General features: G+C 44.1%; 1 protein-coding gene across 11 annotated transcripts in view; it reads left to right on the plus strand.

Annotated features, from left to right (window-relative positions):
- Positions 1–25,972, plus strand: part of LOC147103266 (AT-rich interactive domain-containing protein 1A-like) — a 120,956-nt gene that overhangs the window by 26,349 nt on the left and 68,635 nt on the right. For 10 of the 11 annotated variants that reach the window (XM_085962723.1, XM_085962724.1, XM_085962725.1 and 7 more), the window contains exons 2-3: positions 19,275–19,481; positions 25,460–25,573. In XM_085962723.1, the coding sequence (XP_085818849.1) occupies positions 19,275–19,481; positions 25,460–25,573 (321 nt within the window). The remainder of the gene's footprint in view (positions 1–19,274; positions 19,482–25,459; positions 25,574–25,972) is intronic. The other variant, XM_085962727.1, reaches the window with a different exon arrangement.

Genomic DNA, 25,972 nt, shown 5'->3' on the forward strand with positions numbered 1-25,972 from the left:
AGCTGAAAAGAACATTCCTATTAACAGATAAGTTGTTTTGTTAGATAAGGATGTGTTAAGATCAGAATTTTTTTTTTTGAAGTTGTAGTTACTATCGCTGTATCATTCCCTGTGTCTCCTCTTATCAGTACTATTGCAAATCAGCCCCCCTCCACCCCCACGTTTAGTGCAGCCCACTGCAGCTTTGGACAGAGTTCAGCCTTCAACATGATGAGCACCAGAACCAGGTCGGGAATATTACTGGACACAGATCCACCTTAGTAGCAAAGTACTCTTCCCCACACTGGCATTCCTCAGAACAGCTATTACTGTACCAGTGGGACCTTTCTGTTGTCATATAGCCCTTGGGTGCCTTGTCTAAGCAAGGCCATATAGCTGTGCTCGCTCTCTGCCTGCCGCTCTCGCCTAACCCTTTATCCCAGTGTAGGTGAGCTGTGAATCTGTAGCTGTGTTGCTGGGGAGTGCAGCCACCCAACTTGTTAATTGGATTCATGCTGTGTCCTGCCCACACTGACTGTGTGGTGTGGATGCCGGAGGAATAGAATTGGGAGAGTGAGTGTCCCTGGAAAGATTTTGCTCCTGTTTGGTAAGGGCCTAGAATGGCTTAAAGCCGATGTGGGTAAGGGAGTTCTGAACAGGTTGGTTACTTGCCTTGAAATTACAAAGTGCCGCCTTCTAACACGGCTATGTGTGTAATGGAAAGCAAGGACCCGATATCATACATATTTATAACTCCACAAGCCTTTGGTCAATACACTTGGTTAAGACTGTTTTTGTACAAGTTTAAACTTCAGTTACTCTGCTTAGAGAGATTTTAAGGGGGAATTGGGATAATGAGTGAATTCGAGATGCTTGTATTGCTGCGAGTGTAATGTGCTGCCTTGTCTCTCTCCAAGCAGTAGCTGCCATCTTGAAAATGCTCCTCAGGGATGTTCTGGACCTGAAAGCTGGTCTGAATAATTAGCCCAATTATTGTATGAACATCAATTTTTTGGATATAATTTTGTTGGGCGGCTGACTTTATGAAGGATGTCAAGGTCACAGAAGGTGCAGGGGTTTCCTAAGATCATGCCAGAGATGAGAAGCTTTAGTTACATGGTGAGACTACAGAAACTGGGGCTCTTTTCATTAAGAAAAAATGGTTAAGAGGAGATCTAATAGAGTTGCTCAAAATTAAGAGGGATTTTGATGAGGTAAATTGGGAAACATTGTTTCTGCTGGTGGGTGAGTTGGTAACTAGATCTCATAAATTAAAGATCAGTACCAAAAGAATGAAGTGTGAGATTAGAGGACATTTTTTTATATAGAAGGTTGTTGGGACATGGAATTCCCGACCAGAAATAGTGGTGGAAACAGAATCCTCTGCCTGAAGTTATTGTACTAAAAATGCCCAAATATCTGACCATAACTCTGACTTGTACATTGTCTTTTTATCAGTAATGAATGAGGTAGTGGATCCTGGTTTCTAGTAAAAGCGTGGATTAAATTCTCTCTCCATTGGCCAGCCCACTGCTCTGCGAGGAATCCTTCCAACCTTCCATGACCTTTTTTTGAGTGAGTTTTTGATTCAACAAGTTGACATTGAGGAGGAAGTAATACAGTAATGATTCACGCTTAGATGAGATCACTGTGCTACAGTGCTGGAACCCAATGTATTTACAGAATGTACTGCTGGCAGAACGCGATGCTGCACAGCTTTCAGTATCACACTCGGTCGCTGTCCATTTCCTCATTTGAGCTTCTCATTTAAATACAGCAACATGTGCAGTGCTACTTTCAGACTGAACCATGTACTGTGCTGTAGACGAGTATGGCAATGGCAGTGTGCGCACGCCGTTTGAACTGGTTTTATTAGTTTGAGCGGGCGCATCAATAGAACTTTGCATTAGTGAGTTTTCTCTTTGTCTAATGAGACTGACTTCCATAAAGTTTGTTTTTTGTTTCTTCCTACTCCCTGTGCCCTTTACTGTCACTTCAGTATCTGGACCCATTCTTGTGTGATGTGATTGTGAAATGTTGGAGTTCAGTGCACAAGTTTGAGAAATTTTTGAATTGAGTTTATCATTGAGTAATCTGAAGGGGGCAGCTTGCAATTACAAAATTTTACTTGTATCTCCTTTCCAAAAGTGAACTGCACAATGAATATCAAATAAGAAAATTGTCCCCATGCTTGTGAGAATAATCAAATAAACCATTTCTGTTTCTGGCCTCCCATCCTCAATGAACTTTTGCTCACCCTATCCCGTACCAAATCCTACTCACCCATGAAGTGACGGTAGGCCTGCTACACCTCCCCAGTGCCCCTGGGTTAAAGAAGGAAAATCAGGTGAGCATTGTCCAGTTGGTAAGAATATCCATTGGGTTGGCTGCTTTCTGCTGTCCTCTATTAAATGAGTGGTGTGCTCCTAACGGGATGTATTTCTGTGGCTTTGTCAACCTGATAATTTATCGGGCCATTCCAAAATCAGACCACTGCTGGAAATTGAGTGCGTGGAGGCCCGTTGAGGCCAGAATTGGGTCATGACCATTGAAGAGCCTGTTGGCTGACCATTGAAGAGCCTGTTGGCGGTCGCTACCTACACATGAAGATCTGTTTTTGGGTGAGGTACTTGGAGGGTGGCTAATGCCTGTACAAACGAACCCCAGTCCAGAGGTGGGGAGATGGTGGGCAGGAAGCCTGATGGAATGTATAATAATTTGCAGAAATTGAATGCATCTAATAGGGTGTGCTTAAAATGGACTGAGCTGACGGATTGAAGCGATGTTGCGTGTGGGATGCATGTAATCTGTTTGGGGTTGTGTGTGTAATAGTTGTCGGGGTGTGTGTTTGGGATTGTGCGTGTGTGTGGGGTGGGTGTAATAGTTCTGTTTGGGAGTTTGTGTGGGGTGGGTATAATAATTCTGTTGGCAGGTGTCTGTGTGGGATAGGAACAGGAGTAGGCCATTAAACCCCTCAAGCCTGTTCCGCCATTCGATGAGATCATGGCTGATCTGTACCCAAACTCCATCCGCCCACCTTGGCTCCATATCCCTTTTTACCCGTGGCTAGCAAAAATCTGTTGATCTCCGATTTAAAATTATTAATTGAGCTAGCATCTACTGCTTTTTGTGGGAGGAGTTCCACACTTCTACCCACCTTTGCGTGAAGAAGCATTTCCTAACTTCTTTCCTGAATCGCCTGGCTCTGATCTTAAGGTTATGTGTCCTTGTCCTAGACTCACCCACCAGCGGAACAGTTTCTCTCTATCTACACTATCAATTCCTTTCAAAAATACTAAAATCTTCAATCAAACTACCCCTTACATTCTATATATTCCAGGGAAGACGAGCCTAGTTTATGTAATTTCTCCTCATAATTTAACCCATGGAGCCCTGGTAACATTCTGGTGCATCTACGCTGCACTCCTTCCAAGGCCACTATTTTTTGTAAGATGTGGTGCCCAGATCTGTACACAGATGTAGTCTGACCAGGGCTTTTCTATAGCTGTAGCAAAACTTCCTCCCCTTTATAATCTATCCCTCTAGATATAAAGGCTACCATTCCATTAGCCATTTTGATTATTTTTTGTACCTGTCCACTAGATTTTAGTGATCTATGTACATGGACTGCTAAATCTCTTCGGATCGCCACTGTTCCTAGCTTTTTACCATTTAAAAAAAAAAAAAATACTTGGATCTTTTTTTGGCCCACAATGGATGACATCACACTTGCCTGCATTGAAATCCATCTGATACTGTTTTGCCCACTCACTTAATCTATTAAATGTCTCTTTATAATTTTATGCTCCATCTACGCTACTTGCTATGCCACCTATCTTTGTGTCATCGACAAACTTGGATATATGGCTCTCTATTGTGTTATCTAAGTCATTAATATAGTAGTGAATAGTTGAGGCCCCAGCACAGATCCTTGTGGGACACCACGAGTCACCTTGGGGGCTTGTGTGCATGGGTTTGGTGTAATAGTTGTCGGGAGGTGTGTGTGGGAGTTGGGTTTAATAGTTCTGTTGGTGTGTGGGGAATGGGTGTAATAGTTCTGTTGGGTGTGTTTGTGTGGGATAGGTGTAATGGGCTGTTGGTTGTGTGGGGTGGATGTAATAGTTCTGTGTGGGGGGATGGATTTAATAGTTCTGTTGGTGTGTGTGGGGGGGTGGGTGTAATGGTCTGTTGAGTGTGTAAGATGGTTGTAATGGTCTGTTTGTGTGTGGGGGGGTGGGTTTAATAGTTCTGTTGGGTGTGTTTGTGCACGATGGGCACAGTAGTATTTAATGAGGGTGGGTGCATGTCGGTGACGGGTTTTGGTTAAGTAGGATGGGTGCAGTGTTTGGGATCTGACCCGCACTCTAGGTATGACAGTTGACAGAGGAGTATGGAGACCAGGCTTGAAGAGTGCACCAGGTCGTTTGAATGGAATGAGTAGACCTATCAAATATTTTAGGTAGATCTTTTGGACTCTAGGTTATTATATCTTTTTTTAATATATATATATAAGCTGCCCTGCTTAGGACCATGAGGTTCTTGGTCTCTAGTGTGTTGTCAGACATGTTGCGTGGGTATTTGGTTTAAACGTAAGTAGCTCGCGCACTGATATGGGTGTCGGGCTGGGCTGATTTCAAGTTGGTGCCAGTCTGTGTTCACATGCAGCTTTATGGTCTGTCCACACAGACAGCCGGGTTAGCAGCCATGGATAGCAGGCAGTGCTGATTTAACAGAAGCTGGTGTCTTTTAACAATCGGCTTGGCTTCCTTTGCCATGTGGCAAGTCACATGACTACCGTTGTTTATTAGCAACCCCAAGCCATCTGTTGACTCGTCATTATCAGTCATCAGGCAGGAATCCAAGTCCTCCTAGGCAGGCAGCCCCCTACGCTAACCCTTCAGACAAGAAGTGGTGTGGCCTTGGTGTATGCAGATTAGCCATGTGCTGTTCAATGGAAAATGCCACAAGGAAGAGAAAAAGGGTTTTCCTCCTTGCATTCATGAGAGGCAGACAGCACAGGGGAGTGAGTGAACCCGAGACTCCACTTGGAGCCAGTGTGCAATGTGCTTCCCCACCCCCGCCTTGACGTCACACCATCACAAACCCTCCTGCCTTTTACTGAGTGTCATTCATTCATTGCCAAGACTGATGAAAAATTTACTTGGCAACAATTCAAACAGTGCACAGCTGTGAGGTTTTAGTTTTTAGGCAGAGTGCCCTCAATTTAAAATGATTTATAAATAGTGTATTGGAGCCTTCCTTCCCACAGTTGGACCCGGCTCGGCACAAGGTACAGCAAATGGGACACGAGAGCTTTGCGAGAACACTTCACGGTGCAGTGAGCTTTTTGACTAAATTCTTGAAAATCTGTTTGATCTGTAGAAGTGGATGTGAAATTTCAATGCACATTGTATCTGATGTAATGGTGTCTATTTAATCCTCTCTTAGGAGAAAAGGCAGCGGCTTAATCCACTGGAGGGCAAAGGTGACTCCCTTGTTGGTCTAAGAAAGCTGATTTAATACTCCACAAAGAATTGAATTTCCTCTAGATTTGCTGATACTTATCTAGTTGCAGCGTGTCAGCATGTCAAAGTTACTAGTATCTTGTAGGAGATGAGCAGTGTCACAGAAAGGAAGCACAGTGTTAATTTGCAGACTTGATAATAGACCTCTGGAAGTTCTTTATCCACTATACAACGAGTTTAGTCGCAGACACACAATGTTTGAATGTACGCAGTGTTGCTAGGATGTCAGTAAAGTGTGATGGTGGGTAGGTGCAATGTTAGTACTGTCGACTTGAACAGTGAAAAGCACCCGCAGTACAATTACAGATTGATGTCATTCCAAACCTGAGCTATGAACATATTGAGCTATGCAAGGTGAAATTCTGGTGGTTTCACACTTAAATCCGCTGCACAACATTGACGTGTATTGGTACAAGTGTAATTTTTTCCCTATAGTGTTGAAGCATTAAATTAGCCTGTATGAGAACTGTTGCTGCCTTGATTTGTGTTAGCTGAGAGCTGGGATGTGAATTTGGAAACTTGATGCTTTCACTAACGGCGAAATGGTGGAGCTTTGTTCTCTGGTGATTGTCAAACTTTCAATCTTTGCAGTTGTGAGCATCCAGGGCATTACAGAATCTAACTGCTCGCATTCTGGAACAAGCTACCTAAAATTCTCCAACTTGCCCATCTCTTTCACAGCCCTCCTTAAAACCCACCTTTTACCCAATCTTTTGGTCACTACCTCCTAATATCTCCTCCTTTGTCTCTAGGTCCATTTTTGTCTGATTAAACCTGTGAAGTGCCTTGGGATGTTTTTCTACGTTAAAAGTGCTATATAAATGGAAGTTATGTTGTTTGGGAAAACTGGAGAGTAATAATCTAATGCTCCCCTGATTTATATTGTGACCTGTCACTCCAAATTGAGGCGAGTTTATAAAAATGATCTGTTTTGCAAACTCTATACAGTAAGTCCATCCACTAGCTGCTTTTCTGCTCGATCTCTCACTGGGATGTTTACTGTAGCAAAGGTGCTATATAATTGCGGGTTTGTTGGTGTATAATTTCTGATTGGTGGAGAGTGTTTTAGGTTTATCATTTTTAACAAAACAATTGCTTCTATTTGAAATGTAATAACATATCAGTAAATATACAGAGTAGTTATCACACTACCTTATTCAGAAGTATTTCACTTTGACAATTTTGGATTTACCAAATACCAGCGAATCCCATATGCGTGGATTGTATCCGTGCATAGTGCCAGCGGACAGCTCGTTATCCCTATATTCAAAAAAGGAGATGGAGCAAGTTCAGGGAACTACAGACTGATTAGCTTAACGTCAGTGGTGGGATAGATAATGGAATCTTTACTCAGATGTAAAAGAAAAGCATCTAGAAACCAAAAATATAATAGCATAGCTTTCAAAAGGGAAGAGAATGCTTGACCAGCCTGATTGAATTTGAAGAAGTAACAGAGTAGACCTCAAGAACAACAACTTGTATTTATATAGCATCTCAAACAGTAAAATGTCCCAAGGCATTTCACAGGAGTATTTAAAAGACACAAATTTGACACGAGCCACATAAGGAGAAGTTAGGGCAGATGACCAAAAGCTTGGTCAGAGGTAGGTTTTCAGCAGTCTTAAAGGAGGAAAGAGAGGCGGAGAGGTTTAGGGATCTTAGGGCCTAGGCAACAGAGGGCACGGCCACCAATGGCTGAGCATTTATAATCAGGGATGCTCAAGAGGGCAGAGTTAGAGGAGCGCAGATATCTTGGGGGTAATGCAGTAGATGTAATATATTTGGATTTTTAAAAGGCCTTTGCTAGTAGACTCATGACTAAGGTCAGAGCATGTGGATTCAGGGGACAAGTAGCAGAATGGATAGCAAGCTGGCTACAAAACAGGAGAGAGTATGGGGGTTAAGGGTAGTTACTCAGACTGGCAAAAGATGGGGATTGGTGCTGGGACCATTGTTCATAATTTACATTAATGACTTGGACTGGGGAATCAGAAATACGATAAGAATTTGCGGATGACACCAAATTGGGGGGTATAGTTAATACAGAGGAAGACTGACAAAATACAAGACATCATTAATAAACTTGCAGAATGGGCGTGTAATAGGCAAAGGAATTTCAGTATAGCTAAGTGTGAGGTGGTGTATTTTGGTAGGAAGAGTAAGTAGGCCACACACTACCTAGATAATGAGTCTAAATGGGGTAGAGGTATAGATACACAAATCACAAAAATTAGCAGTGTAGGTTAATAAGGCCATAAAAAAAAAAAAGCAAACCAAGCACTGAGGTTCATTTCTAGAGAGATAGAATTGAAAAGCTGAGAACTTGTACAGAACCTTGGTTAGACCACACTTGGAGCACGATGCACAGTTCTGGTCCCCATATTATAAAAATGATAGAGGCACTGGAGAAGGTGCAAAAAAGATTTACAAGGATGATACCAGAATTGAGCGGTTATAACTCCCGAAAGATTGAACTGGTTGGGGTTCTTTTCTGTAGAAATGAGAAGGCTGAGTGGTGATCTGATAGAGGTCTTTAAGATAATGAAAGGGTTTGATAGAGTAGAAGTGGAGAAAATGTTTCCACTTGTGGAGGACACCAAAACAAGGGGTCATAAATATAAGATGGTCACTAATAAATCCAATAAGGAATTCAGGAGAAACTTCTTTACCCAGAGAGTGGTTAGAATGTGGAACCACAAGGAGTAGTTGAGGTGAATAGCATAATGCATTTAAGAGTAAGCTAGATAAGCGCATGAGGGATTAAAGAATAGAAGGGTATGCTGATCGGGTTCGAAGAAGTAGGGTGGGAGGAGGCTTGTATGGAGCATAAACGCTGACCGAGAACAGTTGGGCCGAATGGCCTGTTTCTGTGCTGTAGACTCGATGTAACTTTGTTTGTACTTTAAACAAAGCTTGGCACTGTAAGCATTCTCTTGCTAACGGCAAACACCTGACCACGGCAGTCTGGGACAGTTAGTGGCACTAATTTTGAAGTATGTTAATGGCATTTTTTGTAACAGCAGAGTGCATTTTTCACTGCCTCTTGTTAAACATTGCCAAGTCTGATCGGCTTCAGTTATTTTTCCAATTACTTCCATGGCAAAATACCAAAGTGTCTCTATTTTTAATTTTCTATTGTGGATTGAAGCAGTCTCTAAATTTTAATTAACTTTTGATAAAGCATATTTTTGTGCTGTTCAAATGTTTGTCACTTAGCTGCCTGGTAACTAGTTTTCCCCTTTTTAAGGGGCTGGTGTTTAAGGTGCCTGTCTCTAATCTTGGGCAAATACTTTCACGTGTGGTAAATGCAAATTTCAATAACGTGGAAAAAATTTCAGATGGCATTAAATAATTAAGAATTTTTAAATCTCGTGTCTCGGAGTTCCAATTGAATAACCATAAATTAACAAATGATTTGTAAAGCCCCCACACAACTAAAAACGACTGGGAGCTAATTCTGTACATACTGTTTAACAGCAGGTGGGGTCAGTAAATGTTTTCTCACAGCTTGATGCGTATCTCTCCACAGCAGCTTCTGATAAACTATTTCTTAATTTGCACAGTTAATAACCACACATTTTATAGACTTCTCATTTACTAGGTGTTAAGTACATGAGTAAATAAATGACCTATGTGTGTCAGATATGGCTCAGTTGGTAGCACACTTGCCTCAGAAGGTTGTTGGGTTCGAGTCCCACTCCAGGGACCTGAGCGCATAAAGCTAGGCTGACACTCCCAGTGCAGTGCTGAGGGAGCGCCACACTGTCGGAGGTGCCGTCTTTCGGATGAGACGTTAAATCGATCCCATGGCACTATTCCGAAGAAGAGCAGGGGCGTTGTCCTCGGTGTCCTGGCCAAAATTTATCCCTCAAACCAACAAAACAAAAACCGATTATCTGGTCATTATCACATTGCTGTTTGTGGGACCTTGCTGTGTGCAAATTGGCTGCTGCATTTCCCACATTACAAGTGACTCCACTTCAAAAAAAAAGGTATTTAATTGGCTGTAAAGCACTTTGAGATGTCCGGTGGTCGTGAAAGGTGCTACATAAATACAAGTCTTTCTATGACTGCAAATAAAGGCTCTGGCTGAGGTCAGCCAGGTTTCAATGATTACCTGTATAAATTGTATCTGGCCATTTTATGGCTCAGAAGAAATGTTTTAAGAATTGCATTCAATTTTCTTTTTTTTACAACTAAGTAAGAGGTTAGTTTAAATATTTTTCTCTGCCACAAAAGTATAAAAGTTGCATCAATTGACAGTGCTCCATCAAAGAGTTGGCACCGACATGGGTTTATAACCTGGCATTCATTCCAGTCTGCAAACCCAGGACATGAGGTTTAGCTGGTAATCGAAGCCTTTTCTTTATGGCAGCCTACTTGCGTTGTGATATGAAGTAGCACCATGACATGAACAGACGGTTGACATCGCTGTAAAATACTTTAGCTTTCAATTGGGAATTGCAGGAGGTGGTGGGTGGGTACTTTGCAGCACTGTCGGTGTGTCTTACACCCTTTAAACAGTGGCACCTGCGAGAGGTTGTATTGAAGTTCTTCTGCATCCAGATTGCTGATTAACAGTAACACTGAATTGAGATGGGCTGATGTGCGGAGTACTTTGATTCCACTGATAGGAGCCTCCAGCTCCATTTGACATTTGTATATTTCTGAAACACTGGCTGTTCTGATCAGCCGTACTATAAGTTTTCCACCTGTTAGGCTGAGGATTTCTTCTCCATTTCTCTCCTACTCCCACCCCAAAAAAACAGAACTGCCCACTGATGCCTTTTGAGTAGAATGAAAACTTTTTTTCCCCAGCAGACAGTACATAGAGCTGATTAGAAGCTTTCTTTACAAATGCCACAAACTGCTGTTCCCTAGCCACCGACTCCATCCCTCTCCTTGGCTACTGTGAGGCCGAAATAGATCGTTTGCAGCCTTGGTATCCTATTTGACCCTGAGCTGAGCGTCTGACCCCATATCCTCTCCATCACCAAGACTGCCTATTTCCACCACTGTAACATCGCCCGTCTCCGCCATTGCCTCAGCTCATCTGCTGAAACCCTCGTCCATGCCTTTGTTACCACTAGACTCGACTATTCCAACGCTCTCCTGGAGGCCTCCCACCTTCCACCCTCCAAAAACTTGAGCTCATCCAAAACTCTGCTACCAGTATCCTAATTCGCACCAAGCCCCATTCACTCATCACCCCTGTGCTCGCTGACCTACATTGGCTCAACGGCTCGGTTTTAAAATTCTTATCCTTGTTTTCAAATCCCTCCCTATCTCTGTAACCTCCTCCAGCCCTACAACCCTACAAGATCTCTGTGCTCCTCCGATTCTGGCTTCTTGCACCTCCCCTATTTTAATCACACTCCACCTTTGGCGGCCGTGCCTTCAGCTGCCTAGGCCCTAAGCTCTGAAATTACCTCCCTAAACCGATTTGCCTTTCTAGCTCTCTCTCTCCTCCTTAACCTACCTTGATGATCAAGCTTTTGGTCACCTGTCCCAATATCTCCTTCTGTGGCTTGGTATCAAATCTGGTTTGATAACGCCCCTGTGACCCGCCTTGGGAGGTTTCACTGTTAAAGGAGCTATATAAATGCAAGTTATTGCTGCTAGTTTGTTTACATGTTCCTGAACTAGAGGAAAGAATAACTGGCTGGCATTCGCGCAACCTCTGCATAGATACTGGCCATGGTTATGAGAACCCCATGGTAGAATAGTCCAAGACCTGCCCTCCTGGCATTCATGTGAAGAGAGGCTAATTGGATGCGGTACTGGAGGGTGTTGAGAGTTGGTGAGAAAGCACTTACTAACTGGTTACCTAAAAGTTGTCTGTGTAGTGGTGATAGTGTGTGATATAATTTGTCCTGTAATTGTAGAATAAATGGGAAAGGTCTTGAGCACAGGAACCTTGTGTTTCCCTCTGTGTGTGACTGGAGTTCTGTTCTGCTGATCAGCATCTGCAACCCTTAATAAGGGGATGTGATGCATCTTGGAGGAAGTATTAACATGGTTCTCTCTGCATACTGTTGCGTGGTGTGGTAAGTGGCCTCTCTTCTCATTGTGCTTTTTAATTACCCCTTGGGTTCACCAAATGGTATCTGGTTGATTTTAGTTTGCATGATGAGTGGCACTGGGCTGCTGGCAGCTTCACTTCTGGTTTTAACCTGTTTTGTAATATCCTCCCCAAAATGGCCTGCTCAGAGTTTTTCCTAAAGTTGCCCTTTGTTGCATATCTCTGTGCACCCCACTCCCATTTCTTGGCTCTCCTCAAGGTGTTGACTCTTGATGGGAAACAGTGGGGTGCTGGTATCCCTCCGAGATCGTAACTAAGTGGTCAACCAGTGAGCATAGACGGTTAATTGGGCATGGGTCACAGCGAAGTATGATCATGACCTGCGCAATGTCCACATTTCCCAGCAGGGGATCACTGAACAGTGAGCAGGCGCAGAAATCCTGGTTGACTCTTTTTCTTCCTCTTTCCTCATTTACTCACCCTGCTTAAATGCCGTGTGTAAGTGTGTGTGTAATCTGCACTCGTGAGGAAGTCCTCAATGTGTATATTCTGCTCCCATCCAATGTTTATAATTTTGCATTGCAGCAGGGCGTAAAGATTTTTTTTTAAAAAGGTGAACCGAATAGTTCCTAAACTGCCATGGTGGGATTTTAACTTGTGTTCGCTGAATTATTAGTCCAGATTTCTGGATTATTAGTCCAATCCTAAATTTTCATTTAATGGTTTAAATTGCTCAAATAGTGGAATAACTACATTTTCATTTATTGATCACTGAAAGTAATGATTTGTGTTTATTTCCTACAAGTGTTAGTACCCTGGAGGGGCCTGTGGCAAGTGAGCTGTAATTCTGCACCAGAAATAATAAACTGCAATTTTACATTACTGAGTGCCGTTGATCGCAGATAAGGGGGATTCAAGCAGTTAATATAAATGGCCAGACCTCCAGAGAACTGACAGTATCGGAGGCCAACGTTGTCATGGGTCTCTTAAACTGCTGTCGGATCTCGAAGCTAAAAACATAAGTGAGAATTGCAGGTCTTGGAGTGGTGCCAGGAAGGAAGGTAAATGAGGCTGTGCTTGGAGGTTGGGGGTCTCTCTTGACACTTCTGCACAGCCACCACATACAATGTAAAAGAGATAAAAGACTTTACCTCCATGATAACTGCACGTATAGTTAAGATATGAGACCAAGCCCCTTTTAAATGGAGCAATGCCATGGAGAAAATTGTAGGTGCATTGTGGAGACAGCAGAAGGATCGTGAGAGACAGAGCTGGATGCTGTCAGTGGACATGTGGAACCTGACCTCGTATCTGTGGATGATGCCACCGAGGGGCAGCATGTCGAGGAGGGGGCCAAGGACAGATCCCGTGGGACTCGAGGTAACAAAGAAGGAGTGGGAAGAGAAGCCATTGCTGGAGATACTCTGGCTGCGATTGGATAGCTAAGCGTGGAACCAAGTGAGGGCATTCCTCACTTACGTAAGAGGAGGATGGTGTAGTCAACAGTGTCAAAGGCTGCAAAAAAAGGATAATACATTTACGGTCACAGTCACAGAGGATGTCATTTGTGACTGATTAGAACCATTTCAGTGCTGTAAACAGGGGCGGGCACCAAATTGGAGAGATTCAAACATGGAGTTGTGGGAAACACGATCATGCATTTGGGAGGAGGCAACACGTTCAAGACTATGGAGAGGAAAGGGAGGTTGGAGATGGGGGTGACTAGGACCGAGGGGGGCAAAGTTGGGTGTTTTGGAGAGGGGGAGGGGCGATGACTGGAGATTGACCTGAGGAGAAGGAATTATTTACAATATCAGCTAACATGAGGGACAGGAAGGGACGTTGGGTCACAAGTTTAGTGGGAATGGGGTCGAAGGAGCATAAGGTGGATCTCCTGGACAAGATAAGCTCGGAGAGGGTATGAGGGGAGATAGGAGAGTACTTGCTGCAGAGCACCCGGTCTCGGCCCTGCTCTTGTAACCATGTTGTTGAGGTGGCTGGTTCGGTCCAGCTTCTGGCCAATGGTGACCCCCGGGGTGTTGATAGTGGAGGACTTGGTGATGGCGGTGCTGTTGAAGGTCAGGGGACGATGGCTAGACGTTTTTGTGTTGGAGATGGTCGTTACCTGGTATTTACATGGCACAAGTGTTACTGCCACTTGTCAGCCCAAGGATTTAAACTTTCCACAGATATAATTGTGTGTATTTTAGTTGTGTACAAATTGGATTAATGTGTACAATTCCTAAACTTTCATGCAAAAACAGTGTGAAGATCAGTGAGCAGTTGCAGCCTGTAATAGTGCTGCTAACTTTTGCATTGCCCAGTAAACTTTAAATGGCTTTGTTTTTATGGTCAGCATCATAGGATGTATTTTTATGGTCAGTAGCATCATAGACTTTTTTTAAAGTAAGGACTGCCTTATAGTACAGTAGTTGTTTCTGTTCAGAAGTTGCAGTGTCGCAGTCCAACTAGCTGCAGATGTAGTAAGTGTGCAGTGTCCTTTATTTATTCATTTATGGGATGTGGGCGTCACTGGCAAGGCCAGTGTTTATTGCCCATCCCTAAATGCCCTTAAGAATGTGGTGGGGAGTCGTCTTCTTGAACAGCTGCCGTCCATGTGGTGAAGGTACTTCCACAGTGCTTAGGTAGGGAGTTCCAAGATTTGGACCCAGTGATGATGAAGGATCGACGATATACTTTGTCAGGATGGTGTGTGACTTGGAGGGGAACTTGGAGCTGGTGGTGTTCCCGTGCGCCTGCTGCCCTTGTCCTTCTAGGTGGAAGAGGTCGTGGGTTTGGGATGTGCTGCCGAAGAAGCCTTGGCGCGTTGCTGCAGAGCATCTTGTAGATGGTACACACTGCAGCCAGTGGTGGTGGATGGGTTGCCAATCAAGCGGGCTGCTTTGCCCTGGATGGTGGTCGAGCTTCGAGTGTTGTTGGAGCTGCACTCATCCAGGCAACTGGAGAGTATTCCATCACACTCTTGTGCCATGTAGATGGTGGAAAGGCTTTGGAGAGTCAGGAGGTGAGACACTCGCCGCAGAATACCTAGCCTCTGACCTGCTCTTGTTGCCACAGTATTTATGTGGCTGGTCCAGTTAAGTTTCTGGTCAATGGTGACTCCCGGGATGTTGATGGTGGAGGATTTGGCGATGGTAATGCCGTTGAATGTCAAGGGATGGTGGTTGGACTCTCGCTTGTTGGAGATAGTGATTGCCTGGCACTTCTGTGGCGCGAATGTTACCTGCCACTCATCAGCCCAAGCCTGAACGTCGTTCAGGTCTTGTTGCATGTCGGCATGGACTGCTTCATTATCTGAGGAGTTGTGAATGGCGCTGAACACTGCAGTTATCAGCGAACATCCCCATTTCTGACCTGATGCTGGAGGGAAGGTCATTGATGAAGCAGCTGAAGATGGTTGGGCCTAGGACACTGCCCTGAGGAACTGCTGCAGCGATGTCCTGGGACAGCGATGTCCTGGGGCTGTGATTGACTTTCAACCACCACAACTATCTTCCTTTGTGCTAGGTATGACTCCAGCCAGTGGAGAGTTCTCTCCGCCCGCCCCCCCCCCCCCCCGATTCCCATTGACTTCAGTTTTACTAGGGCTCCTTGATGCCACACTCAGTCAAATACTGCCTTGATGTCAAGGGCAGTCACTCTCGCCTCACCTCCTGGAATTCAGCTCTTATGTCCATGTTTGGACCAAGGCTGTAATGAGGTCGGAAGCCGAGTGGTCTTGACGGAACCCAAACTGGGCATCAGTGAGCTGGTTATTGGTGAGTAAATGCTGTTTGATAGTGCTGTTAATGACCCCTTCCATCACTTTGCTGATGATTGAGAGTAGACTGATGGGGCGGTAATTGGCCGGATTTGATTTGTCCTGCTTTTTGTGGACAGGACATACCTGGGCAGTTTTCCACATTGTTGGATAGATGCCAGTGTTGTAGCTGTATTGGAACAGCTTGGCTAGAGGCGCAGCTAGTTCTGGTGCACAAGTCTTCAGCACAACAGCCGGGATGTTGTCAGGGCCCATAGCCTTTGCTGTATCCAGTGCGCTCAGCCGTTTCTTGATACCGCGTGGAGTGAATTGAATTGCCTGAAGACTGGCTTCTGTGATGGTGGGGACCTCAGGAGGAGGCCGATATGGATCATCCACTCTGCACTTCTGGCTGAAGATGGTTGCAAACGCTTCAACCTTGTCTTTTGCACTCGTGTGCTAGGCTCCCCCAGCATTTAGGATGGGGATATTCATGGAGCCTCCTCATCCCGTTAGTTGTTTAATGGTCCACCACCATTCACGACTGGATGTGGCAGGACTGCAGAGCTTTGATCTGATCCGTTGATTGAGAGATTGCTTAGCCCTGTTTATAGCCTGCCGCTTCTGCTTTTAGAATGCATGTAGTCCTGTGTTGTTCCAGCTTCCCCAGGTTGGCACCTTATTTTCATGTACGCCTGGTGCTGCTCCTGGCATGCTCTCCTGCACTCCTCATTGAACCAGGGTTGGTCCCTTGGCTTGATGGTAATGGTAGAGTGAGGGATATGCCAGGCCATGAGGTTACAGATTGTGGTGGAATACAGTTCTGCTGCTGCTGATGGCCCACAGCGCCTCATGGATGCCCAGTTTTGAGCTGCTAGATCTGTTCTGAATCTGTCCCATTTATCATGGTGGTAGTGCCACACAACATGATGGAGGGTGTCCTCAGTGTGAAGACGGGACTTCGTCTCCACAGTGACTGTGCGGTGGTCACTGTCACTGCTACCAATACTGTCATGGACAGATGCATCTGCGACAGGTAGATTGGTGAGGACGAGGTCAAGTAGGTTTTCCCCCTCGTGTTGGTTCTCTCACCACCTGTTGCAGGCCCAGACTGGCAGCTATGTCCTTCAGGACTCGGCCAGCTCGGTCAGTAGTGGTGCTACCGAGCCACTCTTGGTGATGGACATTGAAGTCCACCACCCAGAGTATATTCTGTGCCCTTGCTACTCTCCGTGCTTCTTCCAAGTGATGTTCAACATGGAGGAGTACTGATTCATCAGCTGAGGGAGGGCGGTAGGTGGTCATCAGCAGGAGGTTTCCTTGCCCATGCTTGACCTGAACCCATGAGACTTCATGGGGTCCGGAGTCAATGTTGAGGACTCCCAGGGCCACTCCTTTCTGACTGTATACCACTGTGCCGCCACCCCTGGTGGGTCTGTCCTACCGGTGGGACAGGACATACCCAGGGATGGTGATGGAGGAGTTTGGGACATTGGCTGAAAGGTATGATTCTGAGAGTATGACTGTCAGGCTGTTGCTTGACTAGTCTGTGGGACAGCTCTCCCAATTTTGGCACAAGTCCCCAGATGTTGGTGAGGAGGACTTTGCAGGGTCGACTGGGCTGGATGTGCCATTGCCGAGGTCGATGCTGAGTGGTCCGTCCGGTTCCATTCTTCTTCTTGTGTTTCATTGCGGTTTGTTACAACTGAGTGGCTTGCCAGGCCATTTCAGAGGACAGTTAATAGTCAACCACATTGCTGTGGGTCTGGAGTCACATATAGGCCAGACCAGGTAAGGACGACAGAATTCCTTCCCTAAAAGACAGTAGTGAACCAGATGGGTTTTTACGACAATCCGATAGCTTCATGGTTACCAATACTGATACTAGCTTTTTATTCCAGATTTATTTAATTAACTGAATTTAAATTCCCCAGCTGCTGTGATGGGATTTGAGCTCATGTCTCTGGATCATTAGTCCAGGCCTCTGGATTACTGGCCCAGTGACATTACCATTATGCTCCCGTCCCCAGGTCTGCATTAGTGCACTCCACAAAATGTCCACAGTAGTTCACAAAATGGCAGCCAGCAGCGTGTGGCTCAGTGTAACATTGCCACCCTGTCGAATACCATTGCATTAAAGTCTGGGTTTAAGATGTATAATCGCTGCACTGGAGGTATGTGTAAATGTGGTTCATGTGAGTAGATCAATTTCTAATAAAATAATTGGGTGATGGCAAAATAGGCATATCCTAGTTTTTAGTGACTTTCTCTTTTTTTAGGAAGAAAATGGATTTTGATTCTTGATCAGTGTAAAAGTTTATTCTATAGCTGTTTCCTGATTAACTTATGGGGAAATGGCACTGAGGTCAATGGCAGAGGAATTCTATTCATGGGTTGCCTCTGATTGCTTTTAACCAGTAAATCAAAAGGTGAGCTCTGCAACTAGGAGCCAACGGCAGCAATACCAACCCCCTTTAGTGGGGTAACTTTAAGGGGTCTTGTGAAGAGAGAATATCCACTGGGGGGGGTCACCAGAAAATGTCATGTCTGACTTGGAAATGACACAGCACAGCTGGTGAGGGGATGTCTCGTTGAGTCTCTGATCTTGGGTGGTATGTTGGCTTCTCATCTTCAGCTGAGCAACAGTATATGACACAAAGGGAGGGCTAACCTCATGGTCTGTAGGGCTGTTCAATTGCACTAGAAGCCATGTAATGCAGTACTTCAATTATATTTCAATTTGAGAACCCAACAACTGTTTCAGAAATTCTCCCTGTCCTGTTCGGTGCCCCCGAGTCTGGGCTGCACTGTCGCTCCTATCCCAGGGTTGGGGATATGCAGCGGGTTACAATATTTCTGCATGGGCCTTAAAGCAATTTGGCAGACCCTGGAGGGAGGGGGTGGGGGTGTGTAACACAATTCTGCAGTGCAGTGTTGCAAGGATTGAGAATGCAGCATTGCAAGGATTGAGAATGCAGCGCTGCAAGGATTGGATTGGGAGACTGCCAGAAGTCTGCCCCAAAGGCGGAAGTAGTTTCCGTGAACTTGTACGTGTTGAATTTTGTTTGTAGTTTAATAGAGATTGGCTTCTCTAGAGCAATTCCTTGATTGACTTTCTTATTGTAAGGATGTCAGTGATTGGATCGGGTACTAAACATTGCTGTTTGTAGTGGCTTTGTTCTTTCTGCTGTGGCTATCTTCATGACCTTTTCTGGCATCTCGCCCTTTGTGCATCAGCTCTTGCCTGAATTAGTTCCAGTAACGTGAGCTGGTGATGGTTGGGCTGCGTCACTGGAGCGTGGGTCTGAGTCCTGCTCAATTGACTTGCAGCAGACTAGGGTCTGACCCTGTACTCTGGGGGATGTACACGATACTTGATAGGAATTGTACAGGGTGTTATGCAACAATTCAGAATATTCCTGCATGTGTCTATATTAATATAGTTGCTCTTCTTTGTTTTACCCTCCTTATCTTTCATTGCAAGGATGGTTGTGTTCTTATTAGAGATTTGAGCTCTGAGAATGACACGGTCTCCTCCTTAATAATTCAGTGACTGCTGTTACAAGGTGCTGGCTCGTCATGTGATGGTCATTTTGAGCACGATAATTTAGATGAGACAGGCCTAATGGCAGTAATGAATGTCAGTGGGTGTCTTAAAAAAAATAACTGCTTTAAGAGAATGAACACCATGAGCAACCATTTGATTTACTTACCAATCTTGTAATTTTAATATACATCCCTTGCTGACTATGTATCACATTCAACTGAGGAAAAGTGCATTTGTAAATGGAGAAAGAAAAAACTCAATTTCTGGTTCAATTTATTTCCAGGCTTGTAAATGCATTAGCTCGTTTTCTCTCCTTTTGTCTGTATACTTTGAGAAACTAATGGACCCTCCTGAAGTGTGCGAATAACTGCAGCTGTTGGAATTGGCTGGTAGAATTATATTCTCAACAGTAACTAATCACTGGTCTATTTCCTTTATCAGCCGACTAGCCCTATGGACCAGATGGGGATGAAGAGACCTCAGCCGTATGGCGGCAGCAATAATCCATATGCACAGCAGGCACCACCGCAACAGAGCGGCCCTTACCCAGGACAACCGTATGGACCTCCAGCGCCTCAGCGCTATCCCGTGGGTGTGCAGGGCCGGGCCCAAGGCACCATGGGGGGCGGGCTGCAGTACCCACAACAGGTGAGGAGTGACGAGAGATCCAATAAAGTACGTGTACAACTGCATCATCCGTGCTCTACTTGGTCCTTGTAACCCACCATAGCATAGGGAGATCATATACAACACCCTGTGACTAGGCTTCCTGTCCAATGGTGAAACTAGCTCAGCCTCTTCTGTTGTGCTCCCGTCACTCTAATGCACTATACAGGTGCTGAATGTTCATTGCATCTCTATCTGAGTTTTGGACCAAATCCACATTCCTCTGATAGAGGAACCTCATGCTTTGTTTACCAACCAGTGTTATTGATGAAATAACAGAGATCAGTGCTGGTAATGATTCGTGCAGAGAAGCCACTTTGAAATGAGATATGCAAAGGATTTCAGAAGCAATGTGTTGAAGGCGCAAAGCAGAAAAGAATAAAGTGTGTATGGTGTTTGTGACAACCAAAGTGAAGATCACTTAACAGCCCCAGAGTGTGGGCCTGTGATGGGACAGTGCAGAGGACAATGGTTTGGCCTCTATACACAGTCTTTACAAGGTGTAACCTGCAAAAATTGTCATACTGGGCTTTGTTTAAATTGTGTTGCTGTATTTCTACTAATAATATTTATAATGGCAGTTTATTTCTCAATAATCTATTGGAAGTTCTGAATATGCCTGCAGCAGTCGTGTGAGGCCATGTATCTCCAGATCCCATATTGAAGTCCAGTCAGTCGTGGCTTTTTCACTCACCTACCTCGTAACACCTGTTCCTTGCTCGCCATGCTCATATTTAAGAAAAGCAAACATGCCCATTTCTCACTCTCTCTGTCTATCTATGAATATTGGATAGTAACATAGTAACATAGAGATAGGAACAGGAGTAGGCCTGAGTAGCTTTGAGAATGGTGCTGTAATTATTCAGTGCTTGGCAGGTCAGCTGGATGTAGCACTCCACTCACTGATCTCTACCAAACTGTTGGAGAGATGGTAAGCAAAGACCAGCAGCTGATGGTACTGTCATCTTTTCTAACAAGGATTTGGAGCAGGTGGGCTCGGTCATGGACTATCCTGATTCTGGTTTTATTTTCCCACAGTTGCTCTGCCAAGATTTCTCCTCTTGCTATTGGGACTTCCATGATTTGTGGTGATTTATAGTAAAAATAATTTTGGGAGGTGGGTGGCGAGCAAGGAGAAGTTGTGTTGAAGAAACATGTGATTCAAATTGATCTGTCTTTATGTGCCCTTTATGGTTATTCACTTCCAAATTTACATCAGTATTAAATCATTCTAGCTACCGTTAAAATTCACATGTGCCCATAACAGAGGTTGCTTTATTTTCTCCCCCTTAGCTACAAGTCATTGTTGCAGTCTGGAGAACCTTGGAACTGAGTAAAACTCCACTGCTGTTTGATATGGAAGAGAGGTTTAATTCAATTTTTAGAGCCAGTTTCTACCCCTCTCCGCCCCTGTGGTCCTCTGGAACTTCCGAGCTCATGTCTCCTCGAGCTGATATTTGTTACCTTGTTCCTTTTTCCTTTGTGGAGGAGTGTTTTTCTGGCCTGGCTGAGATTGGGCACGTGCTCTGTGGAAACGTGCTGTCTCTTTTGGGTCATTCCAAGAGCACTTATTAAACATTGACCGCATCATTTTTGTAAAAAGTGAGTAAAAGAACGGAAAGAGAAAAAGTCCAAAATACAAAGTGTTTCAAGCATCAAATAAAAGATCCACGAGCAGCCTGCAGTTTCTTGGGTTACAGTATCTGGACAGTGACCTGGAAACCAGGGCCAGTAAATCAATCATTGCTGTTGACCATCTTAAAATAAAGGCTTCTGTACCACCCTGTGCCCAAAATTCATATCAAAAAGTGATAGGATAAATAGTATATGCACCAATCTTTCCCTGCCTAAAGTATGCCCTGCATGACTATATAAGTATATGACTATGTAAGTAGACATTGTGATAGTTAGTGCTGGAGAATGGCTATACTACTGTTAATCTTTGGAACACTGGTTCAAAAAGCTGCTTGAGACCATTTCAAATCAGAGAGGGGCAAAAACCAATTAATGAAGATTTTTTGGGAATGACTTGATCGGTTGGCCATTCTGCATTCATGAACCTAGACCGTGGATCATAAAATCTGAATTTTATAGTACACGAAGCCTTTCAGCCCATCGCCCCTGTGCCAGCTCTCTGGCAGAACTCTCCATTCAGACTCAGACCTCTTGCAAAGTATTTACAGCACAGAAACAGGCCATTCGGCCCAACAGATCTATGCCGGTGTTTATGCTCCACACGAGCCTCCTCCCGCCCTTCATCAAACCCCATCTCCATCACCATAACCGTCGATTCCTTTCTCCCTCGTGCTTATCTAGCTTCCCCTTATATGCATCTATGCTATTTGCCTCAACTGCTCCTTATGGTAGCGAGTTCAACATTCTAACCACTCTCTGGGTAAAGAAGTTTCTCCTGAATTCCCTATTGGATTTATTAATGACTATCTTCTATTTATGGCCCCTAGTTCTGGTCTTGCCTGCAGGTGGAAATATCATCTCTACGTCTACCCTATCAAACCCTTTCATTTATCTTAAAGACCTCTATCAGGTCACCCCTCAGCCTTCTCGCTTCCAGAGAAAAGAGCCCCAGCCTGTTCAGTCTTTCCTGATGGGTATAACCTCTCAGTTCTGGTATCATTCTAGTAAAAAAAATTTAAACCTTCTCCAGCGCCTCTGTCCTTTTAATAATATAGAGACCAGAACTCTGCATGGTAATCTGTGTGGTCGAACCAAGGTGCTATACAAGTTTAAGATAACTTCTCTGCTTTTCAATTCTATCCTTCTAAAGGTGAGTCCCAGTCCTTTGCTTTTTTTATGGCCTTTTTAACCTGTGTCGCTACTTTCCCCAAAGCTTTCTAAATGTTTATATTGCAAATATTTATCTACTTCCCTTTTAAAATCGACTAGATTCTGCTCCCAGCGCTGTTTCTGGCAGAACATTAATACAAAAGCAAAATACTGCAGATGCTGGAAATCTGAAATAAAAACAAAATGCTGGAAATGCTCAGCAGGTCAGGCAGCATCTGAGGAGAGAGAAACGGTTATCGTTTCAAGTTGATGACCTTTCATCAGCGCATGACCCTGATGAAATGTCATTGAGCTGAAACGTTAACTCTGTTTCTCTCTCCACAGATGCTGCCTGACCTGAGTATTTCCAGCATTTTCTGTTTCTATTTCTGGCAGAACATTCCTCTGTCCTTCGTTCTTGAATTTATGCCTTCTAATTACTGACTCACCAACCAGTGAAAATATATACTCTATCAAAATCCCCTATAATTTTGAACACCTATTAGATCTCCTCTTAATCTTCTCTGTTCTAATGAAAAGAACCTCTGATCCTCTAGTCTCACCTCATAACTAAAGCCTCTCATCTCAGATCATTTTAGTGAATTTCTTCTGCACTCTGTCCATGGCCTAGACATCCTTCCTAAAGTAAAGTGCCCAAAACTGGACACAACTTTCATCTAACCAATGATTTCTAATGGGTTAGCATTACCTCTGCTTTTATAACTGGTGCCCCAACCTATAAAACCTAGGATCCCCTATGCGTTTTTATTTGCACAACTTTATCAATTTGTCATTCACCTTTAAAAGATTAAACTTTTAAATCTCTGTTCCTCTAAAAAAAATTTACCGTCTAGTGTGCATTTCATTTTTTCACCTCGCATTAAATTTCTTCTGACATCTACATGTCTGAAGTTTCCTCCTGCCCTCTTCTCAGTTAACCACACTCCACTTAATACTACGTCTCTTCATTTTATCCAACAAGCCTACTGTGGCACGTTCATATACCTTTTGAAAATCCATATGCACAATATTTGCTACATTTCCTTTATCAATACACAGTTATTTCAGAACTCCATTAAATTCATCAGGCATGATTTGCCTTTATAGTTTACCTCGGCTACCTTTTTAATTTCATTGAAACTTCTTTTTCCCTCTTCTCGGTTTTCATATTAAACCTAATTTTATTTTGATTGCTGTTTCTTAGATTCACAGTTCTCATTCCCTACTTGCCCCACTTCATTTCCTCAAACTAGATTCAGCAGGGCCTCTTTGTACTAAAATCATGCCGATCTCCTACTCTGACCCTCCAACTCCCTCTGTTATCAGGCTGCTTGTCCAATATCCAGTCTTGGATGGGCCACGATTTCCTTCAGTTAAACATTGGGAAGACTAAAGCCATCATCTTCAATCCCTGCCACAAACACTTAATGAAAACACTGTAGGGTGTGGATGAATAGAAAGTTCAAATAGATAACTCCTCAAATGTCAGTGTAGGTAGTTATAGCCATAAAAATAAGGCCAACAGCATTCTGTGACTTTTAAATACGACGTAGAGTATGTGTAAAGCAATATATTTGTTGAAAGCAATGGTTGGTAAACAGTGTAGATTCACCAGGATGATTTCAGAGTTGGGAAATGATAGTTATGAGGGAAGATTTGCGATACAGAGAAGGAGATTTAATAGAGGTTTGTAAAATTATGACTTTTAATACGGTGAATAGGGAAAGACTCTATAGTTGGGAGTCAGTGATGAGGGGGCCATCAATTTAAAATGATCACAGTGAGATGAGAGGTTCGGAGAAATTTATTTACAAAGAGAGTTGTCGGAGTGTGGAATGCATTGCTACGGAGTGGTTGAGGCAGAGACCATTGCATCGTCTTTGTGAAAATTGGGTAAATATTTGAAGCAGAGGGAGATACAGGGCTCTGGAGAGAGCGCAGGGTGGAATCTGTTTTGGTTTGCTCTAGCAAAGAGCCAGCACAGACATGATGGCTTCCTGCACTGTAAACTTCTATGGTTGCATAAAAAATTCTTCGACTTGATGTACTAACATTCAGTCCTGAACCACCCATGTGATGAACCTCTTGAGATTGAATGTGTATGTAAAATACTAGTGGCAGACTAAGGCTACATTCACTGGTGGAAGAACACCAGGTTCATATCCAGCATCGCCAGCTATACCGAGTATCCAGTGTCTCTGTGGATCCTTTGCGACTGGGCGTGTGCTTAATTTGGGGTCCAATTTTCTTCAACTTGCTCTGAACATCCTTTCAGAAACCATGTTAAACGCTACTCTTTGAGGGTTGTGGCCCCTGAACCCCTTTACCGTGGTAATTCTCTCCCCACTTTAAAGGCCTCCAAGACCTATATTTGTAACCTTTGTTTTCTACTGCTGTTCAGTACCTGTTTGCTCTGAGGCACTGTGGGGTGTTTACTATATCAAAGGCATATAAGTTGTAGAGACTAATAGCAATTCAAATTCTGTAAATGGAGTTAAAAAAAAAAAATCCATCTAGTCTACACGCTTGAAATGTCCCACAAAAGTCGGTGAAAAAATTCTGAAGTGCTACATCACCAATTGGAGAAAGTATTTGGGGGTGGGGTTGGTGGGGGATACAAATGGAGAATGGCGAGTGCAACCATACGAGGTTCTAGGTGTGCTTCCTGACTAAGTGTTCTAGTTTCCAGAGGCTGCTTTTGCAACAACAAAAGTCTACAATACCCTAAAATTTGCGTTTATTCAAAGTAACAAGTGCCCTGTTGAGACTAATGTGTGCTGCTTTGTAACATCGGATGTATATTGAGCGGTTTCTGTCATGGAAACCGAATCCTGATCGGCTCCACTGCATGTTCCCAACACTACGTGCTGCTTGCAGCTGCACACTTTCCGATCTCTCTCTTCTGTGCCCAGCTGGGAGCAGTGCTTCGCCACATGATGCCTGTGACTCTGAAGGAAAATGTTTCCAGTGCTGTTCAGCCGATAACAGGATTGGAATAACGTGTTGCCTTTCTGCTCCTTGGAGTCAAATCCAGTTAGATTTTTCTTTCAGTAGATTTTTGGAACACAAAAACTTGTTTTTACTTCCTTTCTGCGAGTGAAGTTGAGGAATGTTTGTGTAGGCTATGGTGTATTTTGTAGATCACATTTCTAACTGTGTTCTTTCCCTCTGCACAGATGCCTCCGTACAGCCAGCAGGGTGCAGGCAGTTACTGTCAGCAGAGCCAGTCACCGTACTACAACCAGCAACAGCCTTCCTACCCTCAACAGCAACGGTTCCCACTACAGCAGGTATGTTTTGTACTAGGTCTTAAAGACGAGTGCTTTCCCATCGGCCCATTTTTCATCAAGCACTGCTGTTACTGTGTTGCTTTCACACCCCCCCGCCCCCCCACGCTGCTACACTGATGTGCAGGAGATGGACACTAATTTGGGCTGGAAGTTGCATTTCCTGCATTCCTTAATTTAATTTGCAGCTGTTTGGCTTGGTAGTGGTCTCTAACTTGGTGACCATGTCCTTCGTTACCACATCAGTGCTCTGCGCCCTTTTTTTTGCCAGTTTTGAAATTGGTTGTGAGTTATAAAGGATTTTAAATGACTGGTGTCTGATCAAACCCCTGCTCAACTTCAGCTCGAGAAGCAGCTACCTGATTGGGTACGCTGACTGGAAGAAACAAGCAGTTAGGAGCC

This window comes from Somniosus microcephalus, chromosome 20 (assembly GCF_052327205.1).
Source record: "Somniosus microcephalus isolate GS21.2 chromosome 20, FLI_Smic_1.0, whole genome shotgun sequence".
NCBI lineage: Eukaryota > Metazoa > Chordata > Chondrichthyes > Squaliformes > Somniosidae > Somniosus > Somniosus microcephalus.